Source organism: Anguilla rostrata, chromosome 3 (genome assembly GCF_018555375.3).
Source record: "Anguilla rostrata isolate EN2019 chromosome 3, ASM1855537v3, whole genome shotgun sequence".
NCBI classification, from domain to species: domain Eukaryota; kingdom Metazoa; phylum Chordata; class Actinopteri; order Anguilliformes; family Anguillidae; genus Anguilla; species Anguilla rostrata.
In genome coordinates, this window is record NC_057935.1 from 26,564,776 (window position 1) to 26,585,247 (window position 20,472).

At 40.2% G+C, this 20,472-nt stretch overlaps 2 protein-coding genes across 8 annotated transcripts in view; both read right to left on the reverse strand.

Annotated features, from left to right (window-relative positions):
• The window catches only part of oca2 (oculocutaneous albinism II), a 134,665-nt gene extending 130,951 nt beyond the window's left edge, over positions 1 to 3,714 (reverse strand). Inside the window, exon 1 of the mRNA XM_064326993.1 lies at positions 3,266 to 3,714. The gene's annotated coding sequence lies outside the window, so the exon portion shown is untranslated. The remainder of the gene's footprint in view (positions 1 to 3,265) is intronic.
• Positions 3,715 to 13,965: 10,251 nt separating this feature from the next.
• herc2 (HECT and RLD domain containing E3 ubiquitin protein ligase 2) overlaps positions 13,966 to 20,472 on the reverse strand; it is a 119,215-nt gene continuing 112,708 nt past the window's right edge. For all 7 annotated transcript variants that reach the window (XM_064327000.1, XM_064326995.1, XM_064326999.1 and 4 more), the window contains one exon: positions 13,966 to 15,086. In XM_064327000.1, the coding sequence (XP_064183070.1) occupies positions 14,814 to 15,086 (273 nt within the window). In that variant the 3' untranslated portion in view covers positions 13,966 to 14,813. The remainder of the gene's footprint in view (positions 15,087 to 20,472) is intronic.

Consider the following 20,472-nt stretch of genomic DNA (forward strand, 5'->3'; position numbering starts at 1 on the left):
CCATGAGGTCTTGCTCTCACCGTGGGAATAAATGTCTCGTTCACAGGAGGAGTGATAAAAAAAAGACAAAACTGTGTTTTTGCCTCAAGCATGGTCAGCCAACAGGACTGGGTATGTGACATTGACATCTCTTTTTCAAGCAGGACTGACCGAGAAATATATGAATCACATCCTCTCTTTTTGATTGGCCAGAAGGAGAGAATAGCTTAGAATAAATGTGAGCTACTATATGTGTTCCACTTGAGTCAGATGCTTGTAACTTCTCTGTTGCTCTGGAGGAAAAATAAAAACTAAGTTCTTTTTCCTCCATATATGTTCTCACCTGTCTATTATTTTGTAATAACTAATAGTATGAGTATAGGTGGATAAGTCCACCATTCGGCTACATAAGCAATAGGGCTGAAGAGGCCAGTGCACTGTATACTGTAATGAATACTGGTACAGTCAGAGCCATTGTTAGGCGTGAGACCACTCCAAGTAGCTGCAAGCTACAAGCCAAGCCAATATTAATTAAATATTGCTCTCAGAAATGTTTACTGCATTGCTTTATGAATGAGTTCCCATAGCTAAATTACAAAGTCTGTATAACATAAAGTACGGTAAACTGAAAAGATGTTAGTGTAACAGTGAAACAGTTATTACATTTTTTGCATAAATCCATTTGAAATTGATTGATGGGATTGGGTTTTTAGTCTTTATTTTATTGCAACCACTGGTGACAGTATCATTAAGCAACGCCCCACCCACAATTTTTTTTTTCTTGACCAGCGATTTGCACACAGAGCTTTAGCATAGACTTATATGTACAGTCATCCTGTAACCTCTCACAGAGTATACAATGAGTCCAATAGGGACCATTATGTACTCTGTAAATGCTGATTTAACACTGAACGTTTTACTGTGCAGCTCTCCTCTCTTAAAAGAGACATCAACACAGGCACACGTAACAGCCCCCTGACAGAGCTAATGCCGGTCAGGGGGTCTGAACCGTGCGCTACGGAGTGTGGTGTGAAAACAAACCCCACACCGCAGCATGTGACAGGCTGACAGAATCGCACCAATTCCCCCGCGCGCCGAGTCTGGACCGCTGCAGGTCGGCAGACATGAATTCATGAATTCTGAGAGGGGATTAATTTCTAAATGGCAGGAGGGGTGCTGCAGGGCTCAAATGATGTGGAATGTGGTTGAAAATGTGAGATGATCAAAAGGGTGGATGCACCCCGTGCCTTTTATGAATGCTCTAGAGCAGGGTCTAGGCTTTGACCTCCACCCGACCCAGTTACTGTACATGCTGAACGCCACCCGACCCAATTACTGACATATTATTCCAACTTAATGTGCATCTATTTCCCAGTACGTTCACATAGCTGCACTTGAGAGAAAATTCTTAAAGATTATATACCTTCCACTCAACCACTGCAAGATTTTAATCATAGAAGCTGTGAAGACTCCACTTTTAGAGAGCTACTAAGTCTTTAGGTCTTGTCATTTGTTGTTAGTTTCGCTCATTGTTTCTCTAAAATGCATTTTGAAATAAATCAATTTTAAAATAATTTTAAAGCAAATCAAGTCCCCTGGACTCTCAAGCTGCAAACAAATTTTCTGAGGTGTGGTCTCTTCTTTGTCTGTTATCCTCCCTGTTTTACACCTGTCTGAATAAAGCTGTTTTAAAATAAATAAATAAATAAATGTCAACTGCACATTGTTGCTTCTGACATGCCTGATTGAGCGGCATGTTAACTGCATCATATCATTTGGATTTTGTGGAAGAAGTGGGCATTATGTTTCAAGACTAAACATATATAAATTAAAATTTCTTGCCAGTAATCAATTTTTTACATTTTACAGCAATCTCAAACTTCAAAGGATGAAACAGAGAGGAAGGAAAATCCTCAGTAAGAATGTCTGTTGTGTTTGTGAAAGTGAGTGAGGCTAAGAATCTTAGTGACTGAAACTGTAAAAGGATAAGTACAGAACCCTGGCCCCTCCTTCCCAAGACTTACACGTGAGGGGGGAGAGGGGTGGGGGAGGTTGGGGGGGTGCGGTAGTGTAGATTATAAAAGCAGGCTAAGCCTCAGAAAGGCTTTGGCTTGGATTTAGCCTTATATGTACAGTATCTAGCCTTGGGGCCGCATATACTGTATAAAACTCATAGAGGAAGTGTTGAAGTGCACTCTGTTGCGTGAAAAGCAGTAGGTTGGTTTCTCTAAAGTAGGGGCATTGATTTTTTCCGATTATCTATACAGTCAAACGTCTGGTGTTAATTCCACTATAACAGAGCACATATACAGTAAGTCCAATAGTGTCCATATGTACACTGTAAGCATTGATTTAACACTGAACATTTTTTAAATTAACTTTTTTACACATTGTATGGAAATGAAAGTAAGCAGTTCTAGATACCTACTGTAGTCATCAAAACATTTTTAAATGGAAGCAGTGCCTCCAAAAAGTATTTTAATCACCTTAGGCACACAAGAAAAACAGTCACTTCCCTGATAGTAAAAGCTTTGTTTATTTATATTTTTACTTTTTTGGAGAAAATTTGCAAGCTATTGTAGTTTCATTAATTACTTTTTATTTATTTGTAAATACCTCTGGTCCACTAACAAATGCAATGTGATGTAAGCTTGCAGCTAAGGGAATTTTAAGCTTCTGTAAAACCTAAAATCCTAAACCTAGAAAACACAATGCACACATACAGATCTGGTCAACTTATATAAATCCTTTCTTTTCTCAAAACTAAACATAAAAATGCATGCTTCAAAAATGTAGTCAAATACTAATTTTAGTTAGCCAGTATTCTAGATTAAATTCTGACCACTTTCATGCATTATTATTATTATTATTATTATTATTATTATATACAGTTATACTGTACAATGATACTATTTTTTCAATTGAAGCATTTTCTCAATGATTCTAAATATTTCTAAATATGTAGAATCCAGTTCTTTTACACATGCATAATGGTCATGATATACAGATGATTCAAGCAAAGCTGAGCTTATATAAAAAAACTTGTGAAAAGATCCAAAAATCTAAATTTCAGTATTTACTGACTATATTACAGTGAAACATATAAACCTATTAATCTCTCTCAAATATATCAAACATTATTACATTATTAATTTACAGTAGTATACAGTAGTAGTAAAAATTTGATTCAGAACTAGATAAAGCATCACTCTAGGACTGGAATTCATAAGCTTAAATTTTTTACTATAGGCACTGGCATTATTGATTAAAATGCAGAAACATGTACCTTCAGTAGCTGATGAAGACGTGGAGGAGGATGTCGATGAAGATGCTGAAGATGATGATTACAATGATGATGATGACAAATAACACGGCCACAAATTAGAAAGTTGCTCTAAAGTTTAAATTCCAGCAAATTGGCTGTGTGAGAGAGCTGGTACCAGTGAGGGCATGGGGGCAGTTAGAGCCGGCAAAGCTGAAGTCGCCTCCTCGCTTGGTCTGTGCAGAAGAGAGATCACTTTGTTTTGGGCTGCACCTTGGTGGAGGTCGGGAGTGCCCCACCCCTGGCTGTTCCTCAGTGACAGCTAAGGGTGTTCAATTGTACCAGCCCCCTTTCCTCCGAACACAAACTTCAATGATTCATTAGCAATTTGCCTTGGGGAGGAGCACTGTAGTGCACTAAACCTAGAAGAGGAGGCTGGGCTTTTGAAAATAGGGCAGTGCTTTCTCACTTGAGTTGTTGAAACAGTGGTCCATGGGATTTGTGCAGGGTAGATTTGCATAATACAAAATTAAGTATTATACTCTCCTTTTTCTTTCTCTCTCTTTTAGATATTAAGTCTCATATTGCTCTCATTCTCTCTAATATTATTCCCACCCCCCTCTCTCCCTTTTTCTCTCAATCTCTCTCTCACACACTTTCTATTCCTCCTACACTGCTTAACAGTTAGATGGAGATTGGTCTTTGTGAATGTACTGATCACACAAATCAGTATTTTGGGCATCAGTGCTCTTACCTTTATTCAGGTACATCACTCTTGGTGGTTTTAAATATTCAAAACCACCAACCACCAAAAAATAGGCTTAACAAGCACGAAATCGTCCAGACCCACGGCGCACCAGTACAAAGTGTCATGACTAAAACTTGGCTAACTATATAGCTAGCTAGCTATGGCATGTCCTCATTTCTGTAACGCTATTTGTTGTCCTCCGTGTGTCCATACATCTGTATCGGTGGTACGCGTTACTTAGGTTAACAAAAGTAGGCAAAATGCTAACATGGTAGGGTTAGCTAAAATAACGTTAGGCAATAAAGCTGTGCTTAAAAATCTTGTGCCGTTCGAAGTGGTGATTTTGGGAGATGCACCTGTGAATGCGTCCTACTAAACAAAGCACCACCTGCACATGCGTCCTACCAAACATCCCTCTCAGGTCGTCCATGAGTGAGTAGGGGTGTGGCTTCACCATGATACGATACCATATCGATACTTAAAGGCAACGATTCGATATTTGGCGATATGTGAAATTCTGCCGCGATACGATTCGATACGGTGCAATACTGTAATATAAGATATGATACGATAAATTGGGCTCCAGCTATTATAAGCATATTATTTCAATCAAGTTACAATAGATACAATCAAAATTTGAATTATAGTGCAATTTTATTATTAAGGTATTGAGACAAGTCATATTCTTTCTCATTCTTGATGAAAAACAACAAAAAATAATATTCTACAATAAATTCTTAGTGCAAAACAATTACCCTGAGGTTACAGTGCAACTTCATTAAAGCTGTGCTTAACACTTGGATGAAAAACAAGGGGGGTCCAGGAGTGGGTCCGTGATGGTTTTAAGGTGGGACAGTACATGGCACTCAAAAGACTTCATTACCACACAGGTCAGAGCGACGGGTCTGTAGTCATTGAGTCCTGTGGTCCTTGTTTTTTTGGGGACGGGGATAATGGTAGAAGTCTTGAAGCAGGGTGGTACATGGCATGTCTCCAGTGAACACCGGAGACAGCTGATCGGCACAGTGCTTCAGGGTGGAGGGAGAGACAGAGTCTGGTCCAGCTGCTTTGCGGGGGTTCTGTCTCTTGAACAGTCTATTAACGTCCCTCTCCAGGAGGGAGAGAGTCGTCATTGAGATAGGGGAGGGGGAGGGGGCCTCTGAGGTGGGCAATTGTGGAGAGGCCCGGGCCCCTGCTGAGATGGGGGAGGAGGAGCTGGTGGTCTGGAGCTGGTGAATGGGGTCATGTCTTTCAAATCGACAGTAGAACTCATTCAGGTCGTTAGCCAGGCGCTGGTGATCTGTCTGAGGCCTTTCCAGACAGAGGCTGAGTTGTTTTCTGAGAACTGCTGTTGAAGTTTCTCAGAGTACAGTCGTTTAGCATCTCTCACCGCCTTGCTAAACCTGTATTTAGACTCTTTAAACCGTCCTGTCCCACTCCTAAATGCTTCCTCCTTTGCCAACCTTAGCTGTCTGAGTTTAGCTGTAAACCAGGGTTTGTCGTTGTTGTAACTAACCCTGGTGCGTGATGGTACACAGCTGTCCCCACAGAAGCTGATGTATGACGTTATAGCCTCTGTGTACTCATCCAGACTGTTGGTAGCAGTCCTGAAAACATCCCAGTCAGTACAGTCCAAGCACACGCGAAGATCCTCCATAGCTTCACTGGTCCACTTCTTAGATGTCCTCACAACAGGTTTGCAGAGTTTTCATTTCTGCCTGTATGCAGGAATCAGGTGGACTATGACGTGGTCAGAGTGCCCCAGTGCAGCGCGGGGGACGGCGTGATAGGCACAGTTGATTGTAGTGTAACAGTGATCTGAAGTGTTCTCCTCTCTGGTCGGGCATTTAATGAGCTGGCGGTATTTAGGCAGTTTGTGGCTGAGATTCCCTTTGTTAAAGTCGCCGAGGACAATAACGAAAGAGTCCGGGTTTGTCCGCTCCACACACAGTATCTGGTCGGCGAGCATACGCTGTGCCTCCTGCTCGAGGGCTTGCGGTGGAATGTAAACGCCGACCAGAATGAATGAAGCGAACTCGCGGGGGGAGTAGAAGGGTTTACAGTTGATGAAAATAGTTTCCAGAACAGGAGAACAGTGCTGCATAATCACTGTAACATCTTTACACCAGCCACTGTTAGTATAAAAACAAATACCTCCACCTTTCATTTTGCCGGAGAGCTCTGTGTCACGATCCGCTCTGAATAGCTGAAAGCCTGCCAGCTGCAGCGCAGAGTCCGGTATCGATCCACACAGCCAAGTTTCCGTGAAGCAAAAAACGGAAGATGAAGAAAAGTCTCTGTTCTTCTCCACCAGTAGCTGAAGTTCGTCCAGTTTATTGCACAGTGATCGCATGTTAGAGAGAAATATTCCCGGTAACGGAGTGCATAGACCGCGTCTGCAGAGACGCACGAGCGCACCGGCACGTTTCCCTCTCCTCCGGCATTTCACTGCGTAAACAAGGGTGACCACCGTACCTTTGACAAAAGTGACCAGTAATTCCGCAGATGGGATGAGAAAGTTGGGAAATAAATCCACAGGAGTTGTTTCCCTGATATTCATGAGCTCTTCTCTGGTGAAAGAGTTCCGGATACTATCGCAAAACACTGAATTTACAAACAAAACAAGGCAAAACAATGCGCACCAACACACCGAGGCAGCCATCTGCGGCGCCATCTTTCATGAATTTGTTCCTCAGTTGTTTATCCAGGAGTGTTGTGCACATTGCAGCCTGCTGCTCCAAAAATCTGTCCAACATGTCCAACGAACTGTTCCAACGCGTGACTACATCTTGCTTTAGTTTGTGCTGCGGAACTTCAAGCAATCTCTGCTTCTCGCGCATAGCTGCTGTTGCGGTGGTACTTCGGTGAAAGAACGGCACAACCTTCCTGACTCTGCCCAGAAGTCGCGTGGCAACCGGGACGTTTCAGCCCTTTCTGTGTAGACAAATTAATTATGTGTGCAAATCACTTGATGTGTGCAGACAAATGGGCCCTCGACTCCAGTCGTTGTCGTGTTGCGAGCGTTATCGGTTACGAGTGCTGGGTTTTTGTTGTTTATGTTCCATTCGATGCATGCCTCTCTCAGGACGGCCCCAATGTTTCTACCAGTATGTGCTTCATTCAACGCACGCGTCTGCAGAACATAATTTTTCATGCACCAGTCTGCATCTATGTGGTGTGAAGTGATTGCTACATAGCCTTCTGTTGAACATGAAGTCCATACGTCCGTTGTGATGGCAACTCGCTCTGCTTTCTTCAACTCTTCTTGGACTTCTGCTTTTATTTGATTGTAGAGTGTGGGTATGCATTTCTCGCTAAAATGCTGTCGGCTTGGGACGACATATTTAGGCTCTAACGTGTTCAGTAACTCGCGAAAGCCTTCATTTTTGACAACGCTATAAGGCTTCATGTCTTTACAAATGAAATATTCATTTGATGCCTTGGAAGGCATAGTGGATAAGGCAACGTTATCTACGCCATGCTTTCTTTTCAGGTGCAAGGCTAAGTTTGTGGTGTTACCAGTGTATTTTATTTCGGCTTTACATTTTTTGCAAATAGCATGCGTTTTGTTTATTTTGCCTTCTTTTTTACTGAATCTGAATGCTTCCATACTGCAGACTTACATCCGACAGGGGTTTGGATATCCGATTCCTCACTCATCTCTTTTTGTGACTGTGAACTACCAGTAGCCATGCTGCAATCTGTCTCACCACCTGCAGTTTGTGCCCCTGAACTTGGTTTGTGCAGCACGTTTTCCTTATTCAATTTTTATATTTATTTATTTATCTATTTATCTATATATTTATTTATTCCCACTGACATTTTCTGTGACTAGTGCTATATATTATATTTAATTTATTAGTTGTGTACATAGAGGTTGTTCAGAGACTTATTTTCCTGTAAGACACCTTTGCAACAGTGCAAACACTATACAAATAAATTGAACTGAACTGAATGGAACTTCATGTATGAAAGTGTCCCCACGGTGTTTAAATCATGATTTTAAAAGATTTTAGGCATGGTGTTACTGTTAGGTCCATGTTATTGTTTTATGTTCTAATAAGTAGGCTGTACTGACAATTGCCTGTCACAGACAATAATTCAGTAATTATTCATTCATTGATTGAACTCTATACAAATTGTCTTATTATTGTTATGATATAAAAGCAATTTATTATTACTAGTATTTGGAAAATGAATACAATCCGTGTGTTCTCAAATGGGCGTCTTAAAAGCTTCTTTTCTTCTGAATATGAGCTCTGCAGGGCTTATTCATAAAAACAGGCAACTGTACCACACCCGCTCCTCTCAAGGTCACCAATGACATCAGAGGTGTGTGGTATCCATGGGGTAGCTAGAGGGTTTCCTGGTCTTGTGTTTCAGAAAGAGCTAGGAAGATGTTTGTCACATGCAAGACTGCAGTATAATACATGTGATGCTGCAAACACTGAAAAATATGACTGACTCAGAAGAGGGCTACAAGCATAAGTAAGACAGTTCTTTCTCCAGGCACGCACAGTAAAATGATCGGTGTTAAATCAACTCGTGTAGAGTTCATACAGTCCCTATTGGACTCATATGCACTCTGTAAGTGTTGAATTAACACTGGATATTTTACTGTGCGGTGTGCACAAATAACACAGAGAAAGGAGTTCATTGATTGGTCTGTTGTCCAATTAGTTTGCAGAGACAGTTGAAAGGGAAACCTATTCACAGAGCATGTCAATGTAACACATTTGTTATGTCAAATTTGTTAATATTCCACTCTGTGGGGAAAAAACCAAATATACAATCATTAACACACAAAAGATGATTCATGTTAGTTAGCGTACCCATTTTCCTTTACCTGGAGCAGGTAACAAAAAATATTTAATAGTTACAGAGTAGTGCATTTAGAAATAATGGAATATTTGAAAGTGGCAAATATTTGTATATATTTGCCTATATATGTTGAAAATATATTTCAAAATAACTTCAGAGTATTCTATTTCTGTGGGACAAAAATCTGAGCGGTTCAGGTTAAGTACCTTTCCTGTCCAGGGTGCCACAGCAGTGCCCCAACACAGATTCAAACTTGCATCCTCCCCATTTAAATCTGGGATCACCAGATTGTGCTCCACAGCATCCACCACCTGTTAAGTATCCACATTTCATTGGTTAAAACCTGGAAGAAACACAAGCATGATTAAATAAAGGGATAGTTGGAACACTGTTTCTTCTCTTATTAGTTTGTTGCATTGAATCCATGAAGGAAGTTAAGCAGCGATGTCCATTTCTAAACCTAAGTGATTGTAGTGTAATGTAATGAGCAACAGGAAAAAGGGAGACCCTTGCTTCCATGATACCCAGACAGATCATTGGATGTCTTATTATACAGTAAGTTAACACGGGGCAGAAAACTGCTGTAGCAGTGCTCTCAATGGGTTAAAATCTTCAACCTGATTAAACTGCTGGCCATATCCAGTCAGCGATGTCATTACAGGTATTTGGCCTCAGCTGTCAATGGAAAAATCCCTGGAAAATTTCTGCTCAGTTTTTCTGTGTTGACTTACTATTCTTAATGTACAGTAACAGAAACAATATATAAAGGAGAAGAAAAGAAACGAATTATAAACTAAGTGAGATTAGTTATAATGAGATCATTTTGTATTCCCTACATTCAACATGACACTATAGAGATATCACACACTTACGAATCATCATTTTGCTCCACCATTGACAGGTGTGGCACCGCATAAATATCTTAATTCACAGCACATGACTGTCCTCAAATTTATCTTAAATAAACAGTTTAGAATGTGATGTCCGTTTTATTGTCTTTCTCTATCTATCTGCTAAAACCTTTTCATGAGGAAAAGTTGCATTTGAACTGTTAACTATTACCATTTGAATTCAACTATAAACATTGAGCTATTTTTCAGCATAAATAGTTCACATACTTTATACACTACATTTTTCATTGCATTGAGGGAATTTTTGAGGGCACTACGTAGATCATAAATTTTACCTTTGGTATTTGGACAATCCGTGGGAAGTGAATATTATGCACTATATAGCGAATATGGAGCGATCTCGGACACAGCTATGAACACACTGAAAAGTTTTCCTTTAAATGACAAATTGAGAACTTGTGTTCTTTGAGAAAAAGCTTGAGCTTTTGCACAATACAGTAGATGGGTTATTTGAAAGACACAGCAGATAAATCTTACAAAGGTCACACTGATTCTAAAGTTTGGATTGAAATGAGATACATAAGCAGACATCAACTGTGAGTCACTTTTGCACACATCAGAGTAGTCTTACGGTTAGCTTATTATCTCCACCAGGCGGAGCCTGGAGGGGATCGTGCGTTTGGTCGCGTGTGTGTGTGCGTGTGTGTGTATCTGTCCGCAGCTAATCTTGCATACTACTGGGCCAATCAGCCTAATATTTGTTGTGCATGCTGACAGCAGGCCAAGGGCCTGAATTCTCGAATATTTTTCAAATCGGTCAACGACAAGTATTTTCTTTGAATTAATTTCCATCATTGTTGTCCATTGAAATAGACCTAACCGGCCGCTAAGGGCTGCAAGTGATCAACAACTGCTTCCGTTTGGAATGCCTGGAGGAGATCTGCACTCTGCTGAGTGCACTCTTCTAGTTTTATTTCGGTCTAGGATTGCTGCTACTGTCTGGGTGTGGGTGAACTTCCTGCTGGAGCACCAGGGTTGACCATGTGTTCACGTGACCATGTGCCCAGTGTCACCAGTAGAGCCCACAGACATTGGGTCTGGGAGAGAAACCTGACTCTCAAGTGATCAAGCTTCACTTCTCGAGGGCTTCTCTCTCTCACTCTCTCTCATGCAAGCTCTTTGTTCCTCTCACATGGGTTTTCTTATAACTTTTTTTTTATAGGTTTCGCTGAAAACGACCTAGTTCTTCACTTGGCCAAGTTGAACTCCCACTATCCCACTATCTTAGTGGGAACTAACCCCATTTGATTTCCATTGGAGTCCCAGTGATGCCACAACCCCACTGTTGTCTATTAATGAGTGAGCATACTCACATGCTCTCTTTCCCATTACAGACATTACCCACACATTCACACACAAGGGTTATTGCTCACAAGTACCCTGATATGTGATGTGACTAATCTGCTACATTTAATACAGTGGTTCTCTTGCTTAGTTAAGGTTGTTTGACACGTGTTTAAGATCTTTATATAATATAATTTTTTCCATAACTTTGTTAAACCAGGTTTGGCTGATTGTCATTTGCATTGTCTTAGAATTCCCCATCCACAAAATGGTTAGTTTTAGTGGCCATGTGTCTTCACCAGTTAAGAGCCTGTTGATTTACTTAAGTCTTTAAATTAATCAGTTAATCATTTGCAATATGGATATGGGACTTCTTCATGGCATGCAAAACTATTTTCTGACATAATGTGGATTAAGAGGGTAAATAATCAAAACGTGAAAAGTGTAAATAAGAAAAGCTTGTTCAAATTCAGGGTTTGCAATTGTGCTTCGAATGAAGTTGGAAATAAAACCAACATAAACAGGGATCTCCAACGACCAAACTTGAGAACCACTGGTTTAACAGAAACATGCCAAGTATTTTTTCCTGGCATAGATCTTTCATCTCCGCATGTCTGTGTTCCTTCGCAGCAAGCCTAGTTAATTGGAGGCTTGAATGTTCAATGGACTGTGTTAAGAATTCTTGGAAGTCTCTGTGTTTCTGCGAATGCAGAGGCACCAGTGGGATTACTGGGCCCCCAAGCAGCACAGGACTACTGGAATCTCATACAATGCTCAGTGCACCAACAGGGATTATCTATATACAGTATAAGAACCTACTACTTAATTTTACCATTTAACATAGTAATGTAGATGCCTTTTCTCTCAAAACATTGATCAAAGGTGAATATGCATAGAGACCACTAACCTAGCATAAATATGTGCTAAGTAAAAGCTAAATCTACCTAAATAAAATGGTAAAACTGACTGGGATAACACAACACTGGTGACCCTGAAACAGCCTTGCTACAAAAAGACTAAAAATTAATTTGCTTCTCATTTTGCCCATTTACCATGGATAAAGTCACAACTCATTTTATAGCAGAAAAACAGTCATGTTTCAACATTCTAACACATTATGTACTGACATCCATCCATCCATTCATTTGCCCATCTGTAACAGATATCTGGAAAAGAAATGGCCAGATTTCTATGGGGGGAGTTGTGCACATTCATGTTCCCAAGAGGAAGCAACATATTGATTTTGGTGACCCCATGACCTTTCCTCTAGCGCCGCCATCAGGCCAAACATATCTCGAAAAGTAAAGACGGGATTGCCAAAACGGGAGATTGTTGCGCCTTGACGAAGATCTGCACTCAGCTGAGCGCATTCTAATTATTTCAGCCAGAGGCACATCTTTGACCCGTCTCCACCAAAAAAAGGGATGAGATAACAGCGCGTCTAACGTACATGTGTAGCGCCTGTTTTATGCAATGATGCTGGGAACTGTACAAATTCCATAAAGAACAAACTGAATGTATCCATTCTACTATCCTGCCCTGACTGAACACCCCCCATTGTCTCCCGCCCTGGGGCGGAGAGTACATGCGATAAGCACCTGACTCACTCCAGTGTAAAGTACGCGCTGATTTTTATAAAAAGGACAAGCTAAGTCGGCAAAGAATGCTTATGATTTCTAAGCCAAATTAAGCCATTATAAAACAGTTTCATGAGGAACTGTAAGCCTTTGAACTGCAGAAAACCTTGCATGATTACATATTTTGAAGAGGAAGCTGAGGACCAGGGGGGCTTGAGTGACCTTTGACCTGGACAGCTTACTACAGGCTGGAAAAATGAAGACTATGAACGGAAACAGAACCGTGGGAAGGGAGTAAAGAGAACTGTACAGTCTTTAAGACCCCACTGCCCGCCAAAACATCACGGCTCTTTCCCAGCACGTGAAACGGGGAAACTAATTCGTGGCAATGAGTACCACAGCTTGACTTACAGCAGGGAGAAGTTTGGGCAATTATGAGAGATTTAAATAATTCCACAACACGTAAAAGCCAAAAGGAATGTGTGCAACTCCAGGAGTACACAAGCTTTACAAATGGATAAGATTGACCTTTCATAATATCATGGTTTAAGATTATGGGTTTAGATGGACAGGCTTAGACTCAGATACTATAGACTGTCCTTTGCACCAGAAATGTACATTGTTATACATGGTTATGCATGGATTACCAATTAAGGTAATTTACAATCTTTAAATAACATTAAACAAGGTTTAATTGTCAAGAACTGGTCATTGTGAAGTTACAGTAAGATATGTAAGCATGTCTGGATGTGGACTTGCTGGAGTTGTGAAGTGAGCAAAGGGGGTGGTTGCTGGCCTACCAGAACCCAATGGGAGGCAAACACATACTCAGAGGAGACGACGGCCGTTTGGTTAATGTAGTCAGCCACAGTACGCGTGAAAGTTCATTTGGGTTAGACCTGCTGCAAATCTGGAAGAATAAAGGGGGGGTGTTTTGGGGTGTCTATCACAACAGAGCAGACATGTACACAGAAATAACAATGATCATTCGGTTACCTGCCACCTGATTGGTACATTTTGTTCTGGAAAGCTGGTGGCTGACCTGAAACTGAAGTTTTACTTTACAAAGAACCAAATTTGTACATTTACTAAATGTATAATAAAAAATTCAATTTGAAAAAACAGACTTAGTCAATGATGTGTTAACAATCCATGGAATATCATCCAATATTTCAGTGAATTCAACAGTGTGCCTGAAAAATGAAATGTACAGGCATAATTACAAATATTATTTTGTGATAATATAAGACGACATAATTTTACCTGGTCTGGTTGTATTAATTAAAGATAATTGACAACCAGACACTGATGACATCTGTCCAAATGACGTGCCAAATCCAAGAAACTGGTTTCCATAAAAACAGACGGGTTTCCACAAGCGGGTGAATCCACCAGATAAATGATTTAATGAACAAATCTTTGAAGGGACTTTGAAGGGTCATTTTGGTTGAAATATATTCTCAGAAGATGACACAGTTCATGAATACATGGCACAATCATATTATATACATTTCCAAAGGAGGACAGCGCATACACACTGGGTGAAAAGATTAAGTAGAGATATGGATACAGTGACAGACATCCGTAAAATGACATTTCGGCGGGTCGCGTTTGACCAGAGTCGAGTGACAAACACCGACACTTCCATAGTCAAAAAAATGTTCTTATAAAGAAACACTGCTATTACCAACAAAAATATAATACTAGTCATCTGTAGCATATTATCTCCAATATACAACAAACTAAGATAAGGAAAAGTCACCAAAAAAAAAAAAAAAAAAAAAAAAAAAAAGAAGAAAAAACAGGAGAAGTCTACCACAGTGCTAGGCGAAATGCCTTTTCTGATGTCCTGCTGTTTTTTTTGATAATCTATACACATGACACAAGTAAAACACAAAGTTGATCTGTGCAGCTTTTCTTTAACTCTTTTTTTTCCTGAAAAAAAAAAATTATTATAACAAGGAGCACCTACTTCTCTCCATATTACACTGCCTTCAAGAGCTAATTGCACATTATGATTTTAATCATCTTATTTTTTTTTTTTTACAGGACTCAATACCTAGCTTTTTTTATTCTTAACATTAAGTAGTTTTAGTAGTAGTATTAGTGATACGTGGGATTAAAACTGGCGTCGCGGTTTGCGCTACTGCACGCCAGCTTGTTGTGGTTGTGACCTTAGCGACTCGAGTTTGCCTCGAGGGGGTCAGGGGTCAAAGGTCGGAGGGAGCCCTTCAGTGGCCCGTCAGGTAGTCCTGGGTGGAGTCGGAGGCGAAGGAGTCGGCGTCCTCGTTGTCGGAGTCCTCGCTGCTGTCGTCGGCCGCCGGCTCGCCCGTCAGAGCGATGCGGGCGTAGTCGTCGGTGTCGATGGACTTGCAGAAGTGGATGGCGTACTTGAGCTTCTCCTCCAGCACCTGCTTGCAGGAGTACCTGGGCAGCTTCAGCAGGAAGAAGCAGGTGTACGACTCCGGCAGGAAGTGATCTGGGGGACTGTACTTGTCCAGAACCTTGAGGGGACAAAAAAAGGACACGAACATTTTAACCCACAGGAATGTTTGGGAAGCAGATTTGTTTGAGAAGACAGGAATAATGGCCAGAGATTTAAGTTAATGACATAATGGCTATAAAATACAGTGCCTTCAGAAAGTATTCACACCCATTCACTTTTTCCACATATTGTTATGTTACAGCCTTATTCTAAAATTGATTAAATTCTTTTTTATTCACATAAATCTACACACAATACCCTATAATGACAAAGTGAAAACTGTTTTTTTATACATTTTTGCAAATTTATTAAAAATAAAAAACTGAAATATCACATTTACATAAGTATTCAGACCCTTTGCTATGACGCTCAAAATTGAGCTCAGGTTAATCCTGTTTCCACTGATCATACTTGAGATGTTACTACAACTTGACTGGAGTCCACCTGTGGTCAATTCAATTGATTGGACCTAATTTGGAAAGGCACACACCTGTCTATATAAGGTCCCACAGTTGACAGTGCATGTCAGAGCAAAAATCAAGCTATGAAGTCCATAGACCTCCAAGACAGGACTGTGTCGAGGTACATATCTGGGGAAGGTTACAAAAAAATTTCTGCAGCATTGAAGGTCCCAAAGAACTTAAATGGAAGAGTTTGGAACCACCAGGACTCTTCCTGGAGCTGGCTGCCTGGCCAAACTGAGCAATCGGGGGAGAAGGGTCTTGGTCAGGGAGGTGACCAAGAACCATATAGCCACTCGGGCAGAGCTCCAGAGTTCCTCTGTGGAGATGGGAGAACCTTCCAGAAGGATAACCATCTCTGCAGCACTCCACCAATCAGGCCTTTATGTTAGACTGGCCAAACGGACGCCACTCCTCAGTAAAAGGCACATGACAGCCCGCTTGGAGTTTGCCACCTAAAGGACTCTCAGACCAAAAGAAAAACAAGATTCTCTGGTCTGATGAAACCAAGATTGAACTCTTTGGCCACAATGCAAAGCCTCTCATCTGGAGGAAACCAGGCATCACTCATCACCTGGCCAATACCATCCCTACAGTGAAACATGGTGGTGGCAGCATCATGCCGTGGGGATGTTTTTCAGAGGCAGGGACTGGGGGACTGGTCAGGATCGAGGGAATGATGAATGGAGAAAAGTACAGAGAGATCCTTGATGAAAAGCTGCGCCAGAGCGCTCAAGACCTCAGACTGGGGCAAAGATTCACCTGCCAACAGGACAACGACCCTACGCACACAGCCAAGACAATGCAGGAGTGGCTTTGGGACAAGTCTGTGAATGTCCTTGAGTGGCCTAGCCAGAGCACGGACATCAACCCGATTGAACATCTCTGGAGAGACCTGAAAATATTTGTGCAGCAATGCTCCCCATCCAACCTGACAGAGCTTGAGACAATCTGAAAAGAAGAATGGGAGAAATACCACAAATAGAGGTGTGCAAGCTTGTAGCGTCATACCCAAGAAGACTCGAGGCTGTAATCGCTGTCAAAGGTGCCTCAACAATTTAGTGAAGGGTCTGAATAAGGAATACTGTAAATTTCAGTTTTTTTAATTTTTAATAAATTTGCTAAAATTACGAAACCTGTTTTTGCTTTGTCATTATGGGGTATTGTGCGTAGATTGATGAAAATAAAAATGAATTTAATCCATTTTATCATAAGGCTGTAATGTAACAAAATGTGGAAAAAGTGAGGGGGTCTGAATACTTTACGAAGGCACTGTATGATATAAAGCTGCTTTCCAAAGTTTTTGCCTCCCGTTAAGAAACAGGATGCTAGAGTCCTGTTTAGTCCGTCTTAAATTGGTTCATCAGAGTGTCAAAAAAAGGTTATCCTGAGATAAAATATTGTAGTAACAACGTAAATTAAGTGGACCATCAAAATCAACATCCAGTGATGTCCTATTTCCGATGCCAAATAAGCATCTGACTGGCTGGAATGATCTTATGATTAGTTCTTAATCACATGGGCATTGGTGCCAATTACAGAAATATGACTAAAACACTTTGTGCTAATTCACCTGCATTTGTACGATCTGTTCTCCATTTAGTATTACAAGGAGTAGCAGACAAGACAATGCTCTTTATTCATTCAATCAAGCCATTAACTCAGGCCATTAGGCAGTCAAATTTAACCAAACCACTAACTTTTCCATTAAACAAACCACTCTTTATCTTTGTATGCAGATAATATTACCCTCCCTCCTCCCCCCAGATATTCTAGACATCATGGAAGAATATGAAGATACAATTCAAGAGTAAACTGGAGTAAGTCACCATTACTCCCTCTTAATTCAGCTGCAAAAGGTTAACATGTTGGCCTGGCTATACCTATAGTCTCACATTTATAGCATCTAGGAGTAGATATACATTCCATTCTGGTTTAAATTTATTTCTAAAAATTTTAACAGTACCCTAGGAACTACTGAATTTAATCTTGTAAGATGGAGAAATCTCTCAGTATAATTATCAGATAGGATATCCATAGTTAAAGTTAATATTCTTATATACACAGTAAGGGTTAACTTCTATTGCTCAATGCTGGTTTTAACATCACCTCCTGGTTACTGGGATAATAACACCACTTTATATCATATATGGAAAGGCAAAAGATCAAATAAGTTCATCTTCAAAAAAAAAAAAGAGAACTGGAAGACTCTCTTTGCCAAATTACTTTCAGGCCAGGCATTTTCATGCATTCTTAAACTGGTTCAGTCCAACTCCTACAGTCCCATGGGTAAGCTTGGCAGCACCTATCTCTCTCTCTGAAGCAGTGTAGATTTAAATTGGGCCAATAAAAATGAAAGCTCATAATATTTCCATCTGCCTATATTTTGAAAAGAAGAACAACTAGTCAAATAATGGCATGTCCATACATCAATATTCTGTAATTATTCACTTCAAAATGATGTCCTCCTAGTGGATTTGTCCATCACAGGGGATAAATACTAGTATTCGTTTTCTGGCTGATATCATGGGCAGGGAGCAAGATCTTTCCAAAAATGGCAGAAGTCATATAATCGGCCAGAAAGCCTATTCTTTATGAATTCTATGAGGGGCATGGGGTTCCTTGGAAGAACCAACCACCATACCATCTACTTATAAAACAAGTTGATGCTTTACTAAAATTGCCCAAATGGCATGCTTCAACTACATACAGTATAAATCATTCTTAGTTAACAGAGGGTCAATATTAACGGTTATTAAAACCTGCAATATAAACATTTCAACACCAACTAAGCCTATTGGTGCAAGGTCTGGAAGAATTGTTTTAGCATCCCACAATTTGACACATCAACTGCTTCAATTTAAATTTATACAGAAGGTTCTACTTGACCCCAAAGAATATTATATGAAGAAGTTAGTTACACCAAATTGTGTAAATACTTTAATGTTCTTCAGACCAATTAGGAACATAACTACATACACTACCAGGGTTTTCCCTAGGTTTTCAGAGGGCTTAGGCGCTCTCAACTATATTTTGGAACAGTGTTTATATATATATATATATATGAAAAAAACGCTTTGACCAGCGGTTTTCATCAGAAAAAGACGTTACGTTCTTTAGAACATTGTGAAACATTATTTAGGTGGAGGCTTCAAAAAGCCCACTGGGTTTTCTGCCTCTCCCTGCACTGTATATTATTTGTTATCTTTGTCATTTTTGTGTATTTTTTTTAATTGTGCAAAAATAATAAAACTAAACACAGCCTAACTTTGTATAGCTACCAAGCCACATTAGATACTAACGTTAGTTCAATCGAGCTATCTTTATGTAGGCTAACGTCAACTAACTAGCTTCGCTAGCTAACATTTTTGACAGATGTGGCTAGAGGGTAAATCTATCGCTTTTTCAGTCGCAGCACTTTCGACACAAGCAAAATCGGAAGCGCTATCCTAAAATTTCTTCTTACCGTGAAGAGTGCCTGACCTGCAACCGTAGTAATGTGTTAACACGGCGGCACAATTATATCGAGAAATACCATCTTTGGGAAAAAACGCTATATTCTGTAAATGCATCTAACCTATCATGAATAAAAATATAAAAACGCTTGTCAATCACCCACTTCTATTTATAATGCCATCATAGCGCGGAGTGTTTAAAACCATAAAGCGACCTCTACGTTTTTTTTTGTTTTTTTATTTTTTTTGTCAGCGCATCACCGTTGTTTTTACATTCATTCTGATTTATTTATTTATTTATTTATTTATTTAGTTTATTTAAACAGGGACAGTGTACAAAGAACATTAACCTTATATAAAACAAGGAAAGATGTAATGTACCGGGTTATAGCAATTTGCTAATTTCCACCCGTAGTCCCTGGGCAGGTAAGTAAGGTAAGTAAAATAGAAAGTACATTAAACAGTAAAATAGAGAGGACATTAAAAAACAAAGTACAAAATACAAAAATAGTAAAAACATACAAAACACAGTCATCCCCACATCCCAACCCTAAAACAAAGCGCCACCCCCCATCCCCCCCCCCGCCCTCAAAACTAATTTACTAATGTCTGCAAGTTTGCTGTGTAAGGATCCAATGTTTTGTTAGACGGGAGAAAGTGTGAAAATCTGTGGATGTTATTAGTTCTGTTGGAAGATTATTCCATTGTTTTATGGCCATAAAAGTGAAGGATGATTTTCCAAAGGAGGTCTTGCGTTGTGGAATTCTGCACTCCCCCCGAGTGGTTGATCTAGTGGCTCGTGTTGTTTTTTCTGAGCTGAGTGTGACAAAGTTCCTCAAGGGAGGAGGAGCAGCGTTATGAATAATCTTAAAAATTAGACAAACACTTGAGTACATGATAAAATTTTCCAAATTTAACATATTATATTTAGTGAGTACATGACAGTGGTGATATTGACGTGTTTTTTTATAAAAATAAAATATGTCGCCTAAATGCCTTTTTACATTCATTCGGCTTAAGGCGCTCCGCAAAATCACTTAGGCGCTGCACCTAAGCCTTTCTATGGTAGGGAAAACCCTGCACTACATTTTCAAAAGTATGTAAACACCCCTTCTAATTAGTGGTTTGAGCAATTTCAGCCACACCCATGACTAACAGGTGCATAAAATCAAGCATTCAGCCATGCAATCTCCATTGACTAACACTGGCAGTAGAATAGGTCGTATTGAGGAGCTCAGCGACTCTCAACGTGGCACCTTCCCGACAAGTCAGTTTGTCAAATTTCTGCCCTGCTAGAGCTGCCCCAGCCAACTGTAAGTGCTGTTATTGTGAAGTGAAAACTTCTAGGAGCAACAACAGCTCAGCTGCGAAGCGGTAGACTACACAAGCTCACAGAAGGGGACTGCCAAGTGCTGAAGCGTGAAGTGCATAAAATCATCTGTCCTCGGTTGCAGCACTCACTACTGAATACCTCTGGAAACAACATCAG